The 13,907-nt window shown below is 44.5% G+C and overlaps 1 protein-coding gene across 1 annotated transcript in view; it reads right to left on the reverse strand.

Annotated features, from left to right (window-relative positions):
- Positions 1-367: 367 nt before the first annotated feature.
- The window catches only part of EFCC1 (EF-hand and coiled-coil domain containing 1), a 55,903-nt gene continuing 42,363 nt past the window's right edge, over positions 368-13,907 (reverse strand). Inside the window, exons 6-8 of the mRNA XM_054076960.1 lie at positions 9,210-9,368; positions 7,000-7,069; positions 368-5,440 (exon numbers count right to left, since the gene is read on the reverse strand). Of these exons, the coding sequence (XP_053932935.1) occupies positions 5,307-5,440; positions 7,000-7,069; positions 9,210-9,368 (363 nt within the window). The 3' untranslated portion in view covers positions 368-5,306. The remainder of the gene's footprint in view (positions 5,441-6,999; positions 7,070-9,209; positions 9,369-13,907) is intronic.

A 13,907-nucleotide genomic window follows, 5' to 3' on the forward strand; every position in this document is an offset into this window, starting at 1 on the left:
TGAAAGGGTTCTCAAGCACTGTCAGAGACTGCACATGGAGGTGTTTAAATACGGATAGATGAAGTGCTTAGGGATATGATTGAGTAGTGGACAGGGACAGTTGGACCTGATGATCTCAAAGGTCTTTTCCAACCTAGAGATTCTATTATTCCATGTGCTGCACTGGCACTCGAGGAGTGTGAGGAATTTTACCTCCAAGAGGTTTAAGAACAGGAAAAGACCCTTGCATGGGTGTAGCATATTCTTTATTTTAAAAGATCATTTCTTATCTAAATGATATATTTAGGTTGAGTTGTCTCATGCTCCATGTATTTTCTCTTTTTTTTTTTCCTCTATTTTTTGGCAACTTTCAGAGGTAGAAAATCCCTCACAGAATACCAGACCTCACCACTTTTAGAGAATGTTCTTCCCACTTGTAGCTGTGAACAAATCAATGAGAAAGAATCAGCAAACCCAAAATTATCAAACAATAAAACCTTCTTCAAGTACAGAAATTGTCCTTGACTCTAACAGCACACTCAGCTCTGGTCGGTGGAACCTCAGGGAAAACAGCGGCTCAGTGGGGTTTTGAAGTCTATCTGCTCTCGCTTTAGCAAAGCTGCCTGGCGTGCAGACATGATGCTGCTGATCACCTGAAACGAGGCTGTCGTGGAGACACACCTTCAGCAGGATCAGTGCTCGTAGGCCTCATGTCGTTGGTACGTAAAGGTCTGTTACTACACGGTGCATTGCATTCCATGTTTTATAAGCCTGATGTGTGCTGAGCTCACTCAGGAAGGTGTGAGTTCTGAAAAATGTGGAAGGCAGCTTTAGGTTAGTGGGCACAACCTGTCTTTTAGCAGGACTGGCCCTGTACTGCTTTCAGCCTTGTTACGGCTGCTCACCCTCTGCTGTTTCCTCAGAAACGTCTCCTTTCTGTAGTCTCCAAGAGCAGAACTTGTATATCCCCCCTTTCCCAGCACAAACCAAATGATCGGCGCCTCCGCAGTGCAGGGGCTTGTGCTGTCACCTTGTGTTTGTGACTAATCCTGTAGTTCAGCAGCATTTTCCACGTAGCAGTGGATGGAAAGAATGGACTCACAGGGTTATGGGTTTCTGTTTCCTGGCATCCATGGCACTCAGTATAACACAGAAAAGCAACAAGGGAAGAGCTAGTCTTCAAGGAACCTGTGCATCGCTGTTGGGGAACCCTGCGGTGCTTGGAGTGTGTGGATGCTCACTTTACGTTGGTGGCCTTATGAAGACCAAGGGTCTGTTTTGTCTCAGGAAGACGTGCTATCCAGCTGTGGCAGCAGGCTCTTGTCAGCTCTCAAGCAGCTAGTGTGGAAGAGTTAAATTTTCATTGCCAAAACTTTCTATTGAAGTCTATACTAAGTAAGGGCTCTTTCCTTCACAAATTTGAATGGCAAAGGTACAAAATCAGCATTCTCTGAAGCATGCATTAGTGTCATGCCGAGCTAATTCTCTTTTTTTTCTGAGGCTATTATTTAACTTAAAACTAAGCACCACAGTATTCTGTGCCCCAAGTTTTGGCAGACGTGTAGAAGCTTAAGTAGAACTTTGTCTCCTGATTCTGACACTCTGTTCTCCTTTTGTCATTAGACAAAAATATGACTGTATCGGCAAGAGGTCATGCTATCCAACTGGCGACTTGTTCTAAAATGCCAGCAAGGATTTCCGGAATTTCCTGTGAGCCTTTTCATTCTTTTCTTTTGTTCTACTGCTAATACACTCTGGAAATGGGTAGGGGATTAAGTCTAGGAGCAGACAGTTCTTCAGCCAGAGAGTCTGAAATGGTTACAGTTCAGAAAAGTAGAAGCATTTTAGGAAATGACATCATTTAAGATGTGAGTCTCAGTTCAGGGAGGTTTGCTTTAATGCAGACACCCTTTCTAAGTGAAGAAGTGAGTGGTCTGCATTAAACAAAAAAGACGCACAATGAAGTTGAGCTGTTTTGGCATGCTGAGGCAGTGCCAGAGAAGTGCCTTTCCATTTCCCCTGGATTCCCACGGCTTTTGAGCAGCCTGGCACAGAGCAGTGGGTGCTGCCCATGGACACTCCCCTGAGCATCTGTACATGTGTAGCTGAGACAGGCAGCACCCTGCTGGAGGCAGCTGCTGGCTGGAGGGAAAGATTGGCCGAGTGTGTCGGCCTTCTTTCTGGGAGGAAGCAGGGCTCAGAAAGGTAGTAGCATCCCTAAAGTGATGCATATTCAGTTGGGCCACTTCCCTGCAAAAGCCACACTGTGAGGCCACCAAACTACTGTAGCAGGCAGGACCTTGGGAAGGGGATAAGGATGTTTCTGCTGGTGCATCACAGAACAGCCAGTGGCAGAACAGAAACCAAACGGAACTCTGAAAATCCTGGCCTCTTGAACGTAAAGTATAATTTGGGAAATAATGATGATTCAATTGTCAATTGAATTTCACACTGTGAAACACATTCTATAGCTTTTGTGTTATGTGGAATTATACGTAAAATTATTAAGCAAATAAGATAGTGTAAATATTAAAGGATTCAGTATCTTAAACTCCATGAAATTATAAACCTAAGAGAAACTCTTTGGCTGGTAATGCGGTGTCACACGCGGTGAAACCTTATTGTCATTCTCTCATACTGAGCAATTCCATTTTGTGCAGCACTGCTTGAAAGCGTTCCCTTACTCTTAACAGTAAGATGGAAACAAAGAATGCAATCTAAACATCCTTTCATCATGGAAATGTACCATGTAATAGATTAATGGACAGTATCAGGAAAGGGAGGAGATTTAATTCCAGCACATTCAGCAAATTTAAACATTTTTTTGTTCCAAAAGTGTGTACAAATGCCATCAACCTTGGAGCAGCTCTGTCTGGAGACGGCCACACTGACTTGGTGCAAAGGTTCTGTGAATCAGTGGAACATCTGTGACAAGTGGGCACTGCCAGCCCTTCAGAAAGCGTCAATGAAAACAAATTGGACAGTTATTGAAGAACTTTGTATCAGGTGGAGTTTAATTACTAATGCTTAAAACCTCTTATAAAGTGAAAAACAAAGGGGAGAGGAAACTCTTCTTGAAAAATGTAACTTGTGCGAGTGGTGTGCAGTCCTTCAAGATAACGCCACAAGAAATAAGCCAAACGATGAGTGAGGAGCATGTTTGAAGGAGAAAGGAGCTGCAGAATGGAGTCCAACTGGAAAGCTTGTTTTGCGGAAACACATTAGAGATCAATGGAGGAGATGTCCCAGCTTCCTTGTTGGGGCCAAATAGCAGTTCTAATAGAGAGTTAATAAATTAAGATGATGACTGCTAGGAAAGCGAGCTTGATCACAGTTTGTGGAGATCTAATGTTGAACCACTGCGGTGGGGGAATGCTCACACATTATATGAGCAAGGTCTGTGAGAGCCATGTTTATGGGATGTCAGCAGGAGAAAGGTCTCATTCCTTGAGACTCATAGTAGTGAGGGTTAGGAGAGCTGAGGAGACTTGAGGGAGCTCATTTGAGGAAAAACTCTACACCAGTCTTAAAGCACAAAGTCTGGGAGCCTGAGGGAATTATTGCTCTGCAATTAGTGATGGAGGAAAGAACAGATAGAAGAGGTGATGAAGAATAGCTTTTGCCTGGGGTGAATTACTTGGGGAGCAGGTACACTGTGAGGAAACAAACTGTCCTTTTTGGAAGAATGGGATTATCCTCAAGAACAAACAGAATCTGCTGGACTGAGGAGTGAACATGCTGGGAAGGGGATAAAATCTCATGCACGGGGTGAGGCCAGAGCTCAACCAAAGGGCCTCAAAGCCAGCGTGATTAGGTTCCTTTAGCCCTTTTATAGATGCCCATGGGCTTTCTAAATGAAAAATCAACATAATGCAGGTCCCTTCTCCAGACAAGACCTGAGTAACTCTTACCAGCTGGCAGCTGCACAGCGGGACTCTGGTCTCACCTGGTAATGTCACCTCTTCAGACTGGTTTGCCTCCCGTGAGGCAAAACGAAACGAAGATATCTGTTGCAGATTTTTGTTACCATCATGGCTCTAAATGCTAAGTAATGCATCACAACTTTAGACGGAGGTGTATGTGAGCTCTGCAGTGGATTGTGAATAGAAAGGAATAAAAATCCTCCAGACTGCATTGTGGTACCGGCCTTTCTCCTGTATGCAAACCATTTTTGTGGGAAAAAAATCATACATGCACAGTTCTGAACCACATGGTCTTATTTCATCACTGACATTATCTCAGGCAAATAATTACATGTTTTTAGAAGATCAACAGTGCATCCTTCTAATAACAAATCCAGACAGATCATTTAAGAACTCTGCTTCTTTAGCTCTGTGTTTCATAGTTGAATGAAACAGCAAAACCCTCTCGGAAGCAACCTATTTCTTTTACTTTTGCCTCCAGAAACTGTTTTATTGCTGATTAAAATGTGATGTGGCACTATGCCAGTGGAGCCTAGCGCTTTGCATCTCTTCAGTTGCACTGAGGGAAATTAAATGAGAGAAGAAAGTTGCGTATGGCACGTGTTGAGTGGTAATGTGACAAAGGCAGCTGCTGCAATGTGAATTTTCAATCCTTCCTTCCTTGAGAGCCTGGGAATGAGATTGCTTTGTACCTTTTTCAGGCAGTTAAATGTATCATTTAATGTAAAATCCAAGGCTGTCTTCGGCATGGACTGTTGAGGTTTCTAAGGCATCTCTGTAATTGCAATTATAAAGTTTAGCAGAGCAATAACAGATCTGACTTCAGAGTTAAATAAGGTGAATAATTGAATCACAGACACATACAAACACATTTCATACATGAGCCCTTTAAAACTTGCAGTACTGTCACACACTCGTATATGTTTGTAATACAGTCTTTTGTCCCTGTATGCTAAGGAAGGGGTTTACTTCCTCATGACAAAATAGCCTGCCTCTCGCTTTTTTTCTCACAAAAGTGAGAAACTGTGCCCAGCCAGTGTGTAACCAGGGCTGTAAATCTATGTGGCCAGGTCGGTGCATTTGGAATAGTTTTTATTTGGTTAACTGGTAGAGTTACAGGGCCATCAGAGGAAGATAGTTATGCTTCCATCAGAGCTACACACTGCTACGTAATCCCCTCGTCATGTGAGTGGTCACTGACATAAGGGAGGGTTTGATGTTAGCCAAGGAACCAGCGCTCTTCCCAGAAGCAGCATCCCTTTGATTTCATGGCTGAGTTAGTCTATTCCTCTTCTCCATGCCTGAGCGCTGTTAACTTGGACAAACCTCATTCATTCATCATGTGTTGGAACGAACAAGGGCTGTTGTTAGGCAGGTCGTGTGGACTGTAGTTGGCACCGCTGCTCAGCATGAGATGACCAGTGGGTTAGACAAGGACTGGCGACTCTGCGCCGTCTCCAGAGGCTGGCTTTGTAAGAGTTCACAGGCTGTCAGCTCATGGTAAAGAGTATCTAGAACTTCAAATAGATGGGCTTTTCCTTTTAAAAGAAAATGGCAAATATTATAATTTGAACAAAGACAGAGCGTTGCAGTTTAATGATTGTAACAATCATTACATATGAAGTAATTAACATAAAGTAACAGGGAAGTTGCGGATGTTCCCTTCCTGGAGGGGTTCAAGGCCAGGTTGGATGGGCCTTTGGCAGCCTGAGCCAGTGGGAGGTGTCCCTGCCCATGGCAGGGGGTGGAACTGGATGGGCTTTAAGGTCCCTTCCAACCCAAACCATTCTGATTCTATTTCATATCACAATAGAGAGTCATTAACCCAACCATCCACTTAAGTCTTGGTAAAGGGAAGATGTTTGATTACAAAGACTTAGGAAAGCTGCTTAAGTCATGTCATGTGCACAGCCAGAAAAACAAAAGCGGAGAGGATGAGCAGTTTATGGCAGTAATGATGCAGAATAGGCAGAGAGCTTCACGAGGTCACTTCACTTTTTGGCATTTTTTTAGGAAGCTGAGCTGTGCTGCAGCTGCAGAGGGGAGGTACTTTCAGCAGCACCTGTTGGAGTCAGTGTTCCTGTGGAGGATTAGTAGTAGTACCTCCTGGATACCTATGCGCTGTGGATACTAAGTCTCCTCTTGTTCCCGGCAGGAGAATGTCTAACCTATGGCTCAGACAGTTTCTCTCTGCAGCCAATAGAGGTCTGTCTTTGCCTTCGTTTCTCTGCTGCCTCTGCAGCGGTGCTGGAACTGCACAGCTGAGCTCTGGGCTGCCTGGCCCTGGATTGTGGATGCTAGTATAACAACAAGGCTTTGAAACTATAAAACCTAGAATGGTTTATATGTTATTCCCCCTAAATCACTGTTATTAATGTTCTCCAGAGCTAAACCCTCAGGCCACATCTAGTCTTTTATAATCTTTGACTGCTGTCTGCTATTAAAAGCGCCTCCAAGCCATGTTCCTAGGCTTGGTACAGGATGTTCGTTTCTTGAAGGTAAGTACGAATGCTCTGCTAATAGGAACAAAGCAATCAGATCTAAACCTCCAGGCTGTGATCCCTGTATGGTTCCTACAAAGGCAGCTCTGGCACACCAGGTCATTGTCAAGGGAGAGGAGTTTAATTTTCCTGAGAGGAACATGAAAGACGGGTATTAAAGGAGTGCAGGTTTGATCCAGTTTCTTTAAAGAAATGCTCTGTGTTGTCTGTTTCTTTGTGCTGCAGCAGAGGAATAACACAACACGCAGTGGGATAGCAAACCTGATAAATAGGTACCTTACAGATTTGGTCATGTTTTCCACTTTCTCAAATCAGTGAAGCCCTGTAGACATTGGTGGTATACAGAATTGTTCCCCTAAGGCCAAATTCCAATTTGAATTTGGCTAAAAAGAGCCCTGAATGTGTTCCTGTTTTGGACACGTCACAGAGTAGAAGGCATCACTTTCTATAGGCAATCTGCCTGCACAGTGTTGCTTTCCCCCTAGCCTGTCCCCCAGTATTTGAAATAGCTTTTCCCTACTCCTCTGTTCATTATTTAGCGCTTTCCCCACACTTTTCATGCCTCTTGGTCTTTATATTGTCATTTATTTTCTTACCTGGTTGGGGGTCACGGCAGGATTCCAAAGTGCTCAGCAGGATTTTCCCCAAGGCTCGCTTAGAGATGTGCTTTAAAAAAACAAAATAGTGTTATGGCTCAAATATGTCCTTCACCCATTTAAACGTATGCAACAAAATCTATGTGCAGTGTATTTGCACTTGAAAATTCACCCAAATGAAACTGAATCCTGATGACCGAAGATCTGATATCCGCTTTATTATCAAGATTTTTATCTTGCATAGTGCTGAAATCATAGCAGATTGCAGAGGGTCCCAGTTCCATAATAGGGCTGTAGAAAGACAGCCGTGTCTTCTACAACTGCTATTAGGCAGTTGGTCAGTGAAAAGCAGAATTTTCTGAGTCTGTGCATAACCACACCTGGACGGTAAGGAGTGTGAGCAGGGTGTGCACAACAAATGCTTGTTCAGCACTCTGCAGGGCCTCTGACGAACAGTGAAAGGGCAGAGTTGGCAATGTGGGCTTGGAAAGGGGCTTCTCATGCCTGTCTGCTGCAGGGTGGAATAAACATTGCCAAAGTGAGAGGCCTGTACAAACTGCTCAGGAGGTGGATGGTCTTTTACATTAGAAATCTGTTGGGATGTTCCAGCAGGTTCTTCCAGTACCTGAAGGGGCTACAGGAAAGCCGAGGAGGGACTATTTACAAAGGCTTGTGGTAATAGGACGAGGGGCAATAGGTATAATCTGGAGAGGGGCAGATTTAGACTGGACAGAAGGAGGAATTTCTTCACCATGAGAGTGGTGAGGCCCTGGCTCAGGTTGCCCAGGGAAGCTGTGGCTGCCGCATCCCTGGAGGTGTTCAAGGCCAGGTTGGATGGGCCTTGGGCAGCCTGAGCCAGTGGGAGGTGTCCCTGCCCACAGCAGGGGGGTGGAATTCAGTGATCTTTAAGGACCCTTCCAACCCAAACCATTTTATGATTCTATTTAAAACATGAAGGTGAATATGCTGGGGGAAGCAACACCTAAACCCACAGTTTCTGATGAATAAGCTTTCTTTTGTCTGAAGTATTTCCCATCAGGGATTTAGGGGATCCTTGCTAAATTCTGCTGGGAACGCTGGGAATTCTCTTGTTCACTGACAGCATTGCTGCCTGTACTGGTGCTCCGGGAGGTGGCAGCACATGGTGGCGTGTTTCCAGCAGTGATTTAGCATGATGTGCTGGTATGACTGAGATGTGGCACACTGTGTGATGAATGTCTCCTAAGCAGAAATAATTTGCAATAATACAATTGACCGGTGAATAACACATTTAAATCTTGACACAAACAGTTATTATGCTTGTTGCCAGCAATAGTCTTTCCTAGTTTAATCCTTTTCTGGATTGTTATTGATGCATGTGTCAGACTTGCAATAGGAAAGCAGAATTTCCATGTCAAGTGCTAAAATAAGTTACTGAATTATGAGATATTGGACTTGTTCCCCAGAACCATCAGTGGAACTGGAGCATACCTGTAACAAAGTAAAGCGATCACCTGAGGAAGCATTCTCACTTCACACAGACTGGGCAGAGCTTTGTTGAAAATTGAGGAGAACCCTCAGCCATCATCAAAACAATCTGCTCCTAGCAGCCCAGCACAGCTCCCAGCGGACTCCGTGTTCTGCACATTATTTAGTTTGCCTGTCTTTTGGCCAGTCTTACCATTATGATTCCCAAGCAGGAGGTTTAAACCTGTTTACTAAGGAACTGAACAGCCATACTGGCCACGTGCTTCTGGGATGTTATTACATCAGCTTTTATAAGTCCATGTTTGGATTATTGGTTGGGTAAGAAAGTTCTTACAAAAAAAAAAATACCTTGTTGGTAGATAGGAAGGGGTTTTATCCCTTTAATACTGACTTAGTGTCATGTCAGGATGCAGTTAAGCAAAGGTCCTTTCCTAGAAGGACAAATCATCCAGAATCTTTCAGATCACTAGCATTTTTGTTTTCCTTGTTTCCTATAAATCTTTGTTTGGAGGATAATGACATGTTGGAGATCTACCTCCAAGGAGATCTCTAGGCTTCTTTTAGGAAGTCAGACATAGGGGTCTAAAATTTTTTTTCAGTCACCAGTCTGGGGCAAACAGATGTGAAAATGTGTCCTGGTTGAAATTACTTTGTACTTACTAGAAGGTATGAACTCCCTTTTTAGTTTGGAAAGAACACTATTAAACCCAGGTTTAAGTCTCTGAGCTCCTTTCTCGCCTTACCAAGTCTCGAAGTTGTTGAAGAAGCTGTAAAACATCCATGAGCTTTTCTTCCAGCAGTGACAGCCTAACTCTCTCAGTCTCCAGCATCTGCAGCTCCATCTTCAACAATTCGGTCTCCTCCGCCTTTTGCTGCAGTTCCCCTAGCAGCGGGCCTTTCATCTGGACAATGACACAGGACATTGGCGCAGCTTTCACTTTCTTGCTCAAAAACTGCAAAGCTAAGTTTCCCCCCTTATCTGGCAAATATCAGGTCATTCCAGAAGACTCTCTTGATAAGAAATACATTTCTTTCCCATCCCACGTAAGGTGCAGAATCAGTAGCTGCTAGGAAGCACATGCTTTGCTCCTGCACAGACTGACAGTTCACGCACTGCTGGATGTGAGCAGATCACTCAGAAATCATAAATACTAGCACTACCATTTCAGTTTTTGCCTTCCTGTCATCCTCTATAAAGCATGACTAATTTTTGTGCCCTCACCAATGTAATCATATCCTTCCCTTGCAACTCCTACTTATCTGCACTCATCTGCATGTCCAGTGAAACAAAAAGAAAATTAGCTGATTCATTTGAAGTATTTTGGTTTAAAAGAAAAGTATCTTAAGGAAAAAAATTAAGATTCTGGTTGTGCAACACGCTGGCACGTGTGCTTGGTGAAGCACTGCTTTGCAGGTAAGCATGGCAATGGCCAGGTTCAACAAGACTTTTGAGAATTACAGGAATCCTGGGCAGGAGGGTCTCTTCAGAGCCGCATCTTCCAAAGCTGAGCTGAGCACGCAGTTCTCTCCGACCTCCTTCTGAGAAATGTTCTGGATTTGAAGAGTTGCTTTTGTTTCAATGCAAACTCTAAGTGATACGTTTTGAACAAAGCTGCCATACCACATGCATAAATGAATCTCATTGCTCGTCACAGATGCAGGCCTGCTGCAGGTACATGGCCAAGATGCTACAAAGAGCCTGAGGAGCATTCCCTGGAAAATATGTCACTTAAATACTCATTTCAGACCTTTGAGAGCACTGACAGATTGTGGGTTTATTAATAAAAATAAACGTATTTCTCAGACATTACCCTGCCTGGCATCTGGAACTGTTATCCTTGTTTGCCATTTCTTGTTGCAAACACAATCTCAATATATTTATTAATGTTACACTGGGAAATGGAATCGTGTGGGGTAAATGCCAGACTTGCTGGCTCTGTTAATCCCTATTTGCTGTCAGCTTTTATCTTCATTGCAGTTTTAGAAGTAGCTAAGGAGACAGTGAACTCAAAAAGCTGAAGGCCTTAATATCCATACTATTTAATGGCTCTCCAGCTCCTGGGAGCCGCACACCAGCTACAGGAGTGTGGCTCGCTCAGTTGGGCCCATCTGCCACAGTGGCTGCAGCATCCCTGTGCCAGCGCCCCTTGTAGCTAGGCACGCTGACATTTTCCTGCGTGGAGTGCCAACTTTGTTACCACCACCGTGGCAGCAGTGAGACATAACAAATCCTCCAGAGGCTGCGGGAGGTCTCCGATGAATTAAACATGCGGTTTCTTCGTTGTGTTGCAGAGCGCCTCCGCATTGTAAATACCACCTGGCATTGCTGTGTGCTAACACAGGCGGGAGTTACGCTCCCCTGTACAGCTGAAGCAGGGTCCTGTCATATAACAGGGAGGTAAAAAGGTCATTCTTTTACAGTGTAAAATAGACTTTCTCAGTATGCGATTGGACAGATGCTCGTGGCGATGCCTAACAGGTGCCCAGCCTGCAGGCTGCCATGCCCCTGTGCCCCGAGCACCCCGGAGCTGTTGCTTGCAACTGCTGCTGTAGTGCTGCTGGCGAAGCTGCCGTGCTTGGACAACAGCCCAGGGCCCGCTCTGCCCTCTGCTGTGGGCTTCCCAAAGGCTGCTGGTTGGCAGCGGCTCTCCCATACAAACATGAATAGGGGAAGCACAAACTTGTCTCTTTGGCATGTACGCCCCTTGAGTTCTCCATAGCTCTGCAGCATCAGGGCCAGCTGCTCAGTCGTTAGAGGCTGCACAGGCAATATGCTCAGCCGAGAGCGCCACTGGGGATGTCTGGCCATCGCGTTTGCTGTTGCTGCCGCCTCTTTGTCCTCTTCATTTTCACTGCTACTACAAAGCCCATTTTGTTTGTATTTCCTGCGCTATAGGCAGTAAACTTCTTTCCATGGCAGCTCTACCTGGTCGTGTATCAGGGTGCCAGTTTCCCCATGCCTCGGTTTCATTTGAATGTAGGGCTGTGCAGGGTTTTCATCTTACTGTGCTTGAAGGCAGTGGCTCAATATATGTTAAAACATTCTTCCAGGTTGTTTTCCCTGGCTTGGTCACATGGAGCATCTGTTCGTACCTTATCATGGTGACGAGAGTTAAGCATAACCTCATTTTGAGACTCAGATACTGAGGAGGGATGATCAGTAAAGTCACAGGGCTCAGAGGGGAGAGGGGTTTGGTTTTAACTGTCAAAGTCCCTCAGCAGAGCCTGGGTTTGGTTCTGTGCCTTGTTTGTGAAGTGGAAATACCACCTTGCCAAACACCAGTTTGGAGAATCAGTCAGCTGCTGAGATCCAGCTCTCTTATAAAAAGGGGGTTAATGCCATGGGGAACATCTGAGCTGTGGAGCAGTGTATACAAACACATCTAAGACAAGGAATAATGTATATGCAAAAATCCCTTAAGGAACATAAGAGAAAATCATTATATTATATTTTGTACAAAAGTTAAGGAGGCTGCCACATTAGAGCTAGTATTACAAACAATGAACCTGAGAAACAACTTTCAAAATGGGGAGAAAGCAGTAACAGAACAGCAGAATGAGGTGCTGTGTGAGTTGTTTTTTAAATCATTTTACCCTCAAAGGACTGGTGGGTGGCAAATGTAGCACCACTTTCTAAGAGAGGCTACAGAGATGATCACGAGGAGCAGCAAATCACTTTGAGAGGATTGGGAATTCTGTCAGGCAAATTGATCAAAACAGTAATGGAGAAGGGGCTTGGTGAAGATGGATGAACATGGTCAGGAATCTATTGGATTTGTTTGAAAGGGTCTATGAATATATAGGAATAATGTTAATTCAACTGATAAAATGTATCTGGAATCTGCAAAAAGCTTGTAGAATCATAGAATAGTTTGGGTTGGAAGGGACACTAAAGCTCATCCGGTTCCACCCCCCTGCCATGGGCAGAGACACCTCCCACTGGCTCAGGCTGCGCAAGGCCCATCCAACCTGGCCCTGAACACCTCCAGGGATGGGGCAGCCACCACTGCTCTGGGCAACCTGGGCCAGGGCCTCACCATTGTCATTGTGAAGAAATCCCTCCTTATGTCCAGTCTAAATGTGCCCCTCTCCAGTTTATACCCATTGCCCCTCATCCTATCCCCACAAACCTTTGTGAACAGTCCCTCCCCAGCTTTCCTGTAGCCCCTTCAGGTACTGGAAGGTTGCTATCTTTTTTAAGATTCACCACCTAGGCCTTGAAGGGCAGCGGTACAGATCCTGCCGTGGCCTTGCAGCTGCTAATGATGGGGCGAAGCACAGAGGGATGCAGCAGGATGGAAGGAGATGACCCTTAGGGTCTGACAAGGAGCTGGGCTGAGAGCCCACCTGGTCAGCATCTTCAGAATGGATTTTTAAAAAAGGTGAATGTCAAAATCTTAAAGTTTGTTCTCAATACAGTCTTTTGGGTAATCAAAAGTAAAGCTGCCTGTGAAGAATTCCAGTAGGAGTTCCTGATCTTGAATGGCTACGGGCAATAAAAGATCAAATGAAGTTCATGTCAATAATGCAAAGTAAGGCATGTAGGAAAGACACGCAATGTTATTCACGTGCAGTGGTGATGACCGCTACTCAAGAAGGAGATGTAGAAGAGCTGTGATCTCCTGACAATAGCTCAGTGTTGAGCGCGTGATATTAGGATGAACTTTTCATTTGACCCTGTATGGCAGGTCCCAAACTGCCTTTTTAATTAAGCTGACAGTTTGCGTGTGAGCTTCTATAGAAAATAATTGGCATTTCTTTGCAACACTACACTTGGCAGCCTATCACTTTATTTTCAGAACTCGCTCGTGTTTTCACCATCTCTTATGCCCCGGTCCTGACACCTTCATCACCCTGTCTTCAGTAGGAACTATTTTCAAATGTCTGGTTGTTGGGAAGCAGAACTTTCTAGACATGGCCAACTGCAGAGGTCTTTTATCCCCTGTTTTTACAGTCATAGACTGAAGCAATTATTCATTGCTATTTGAGAGGGTTGCTTTTCACTTGCCTGCTGGGTTTGTTACTGTTAGCTTTGTTGTTCCTGTCTAGTTTTCAGCACTGAGCACGTCCACATAGAAGCAAACAGAGCAATGTGAAGGTTCTTTTACCAGGTCATCACAGAATGTGTTCTTGGGGGTTAGATATTAAGCCAATATGTATATGTCCAAGCTAGATGACAGGAAGCATTTCTCAGTCTTCCAATTTGCTTCGTGTCAATTACAGAGCAGTCATCTTTCCAAAAGCAATTACTTAGTCCTTGCCTGTCTGTTTTGTAGCAAAAAAACCCCCAACCTATAACTGCACACAAGATATAAATGATGGCTAAATGGAAGTAAGAGGTTTTAAGAAGGATTTTCTAACAGGCTGAAAATAATGCATCCTCCTGATTTTAAATCCATGTTGTGGTGAGTTGGCACTCTTGACAAGAGTTGTCTTGACAA

Source organism: Cuculus canorus, chromosome 11 (genome assembly GCF_017976375.1).
Source record: "Cuculus canorus isolate bCucCan1 chromosome 11, bCucCan1.pri, whole genome shotgun sequence".
NCBI lineage: Eukaryota > Metazoa > Chordata > Aves > Cuculiformes > Cuculidae > Cuculus > Cuculus canorus.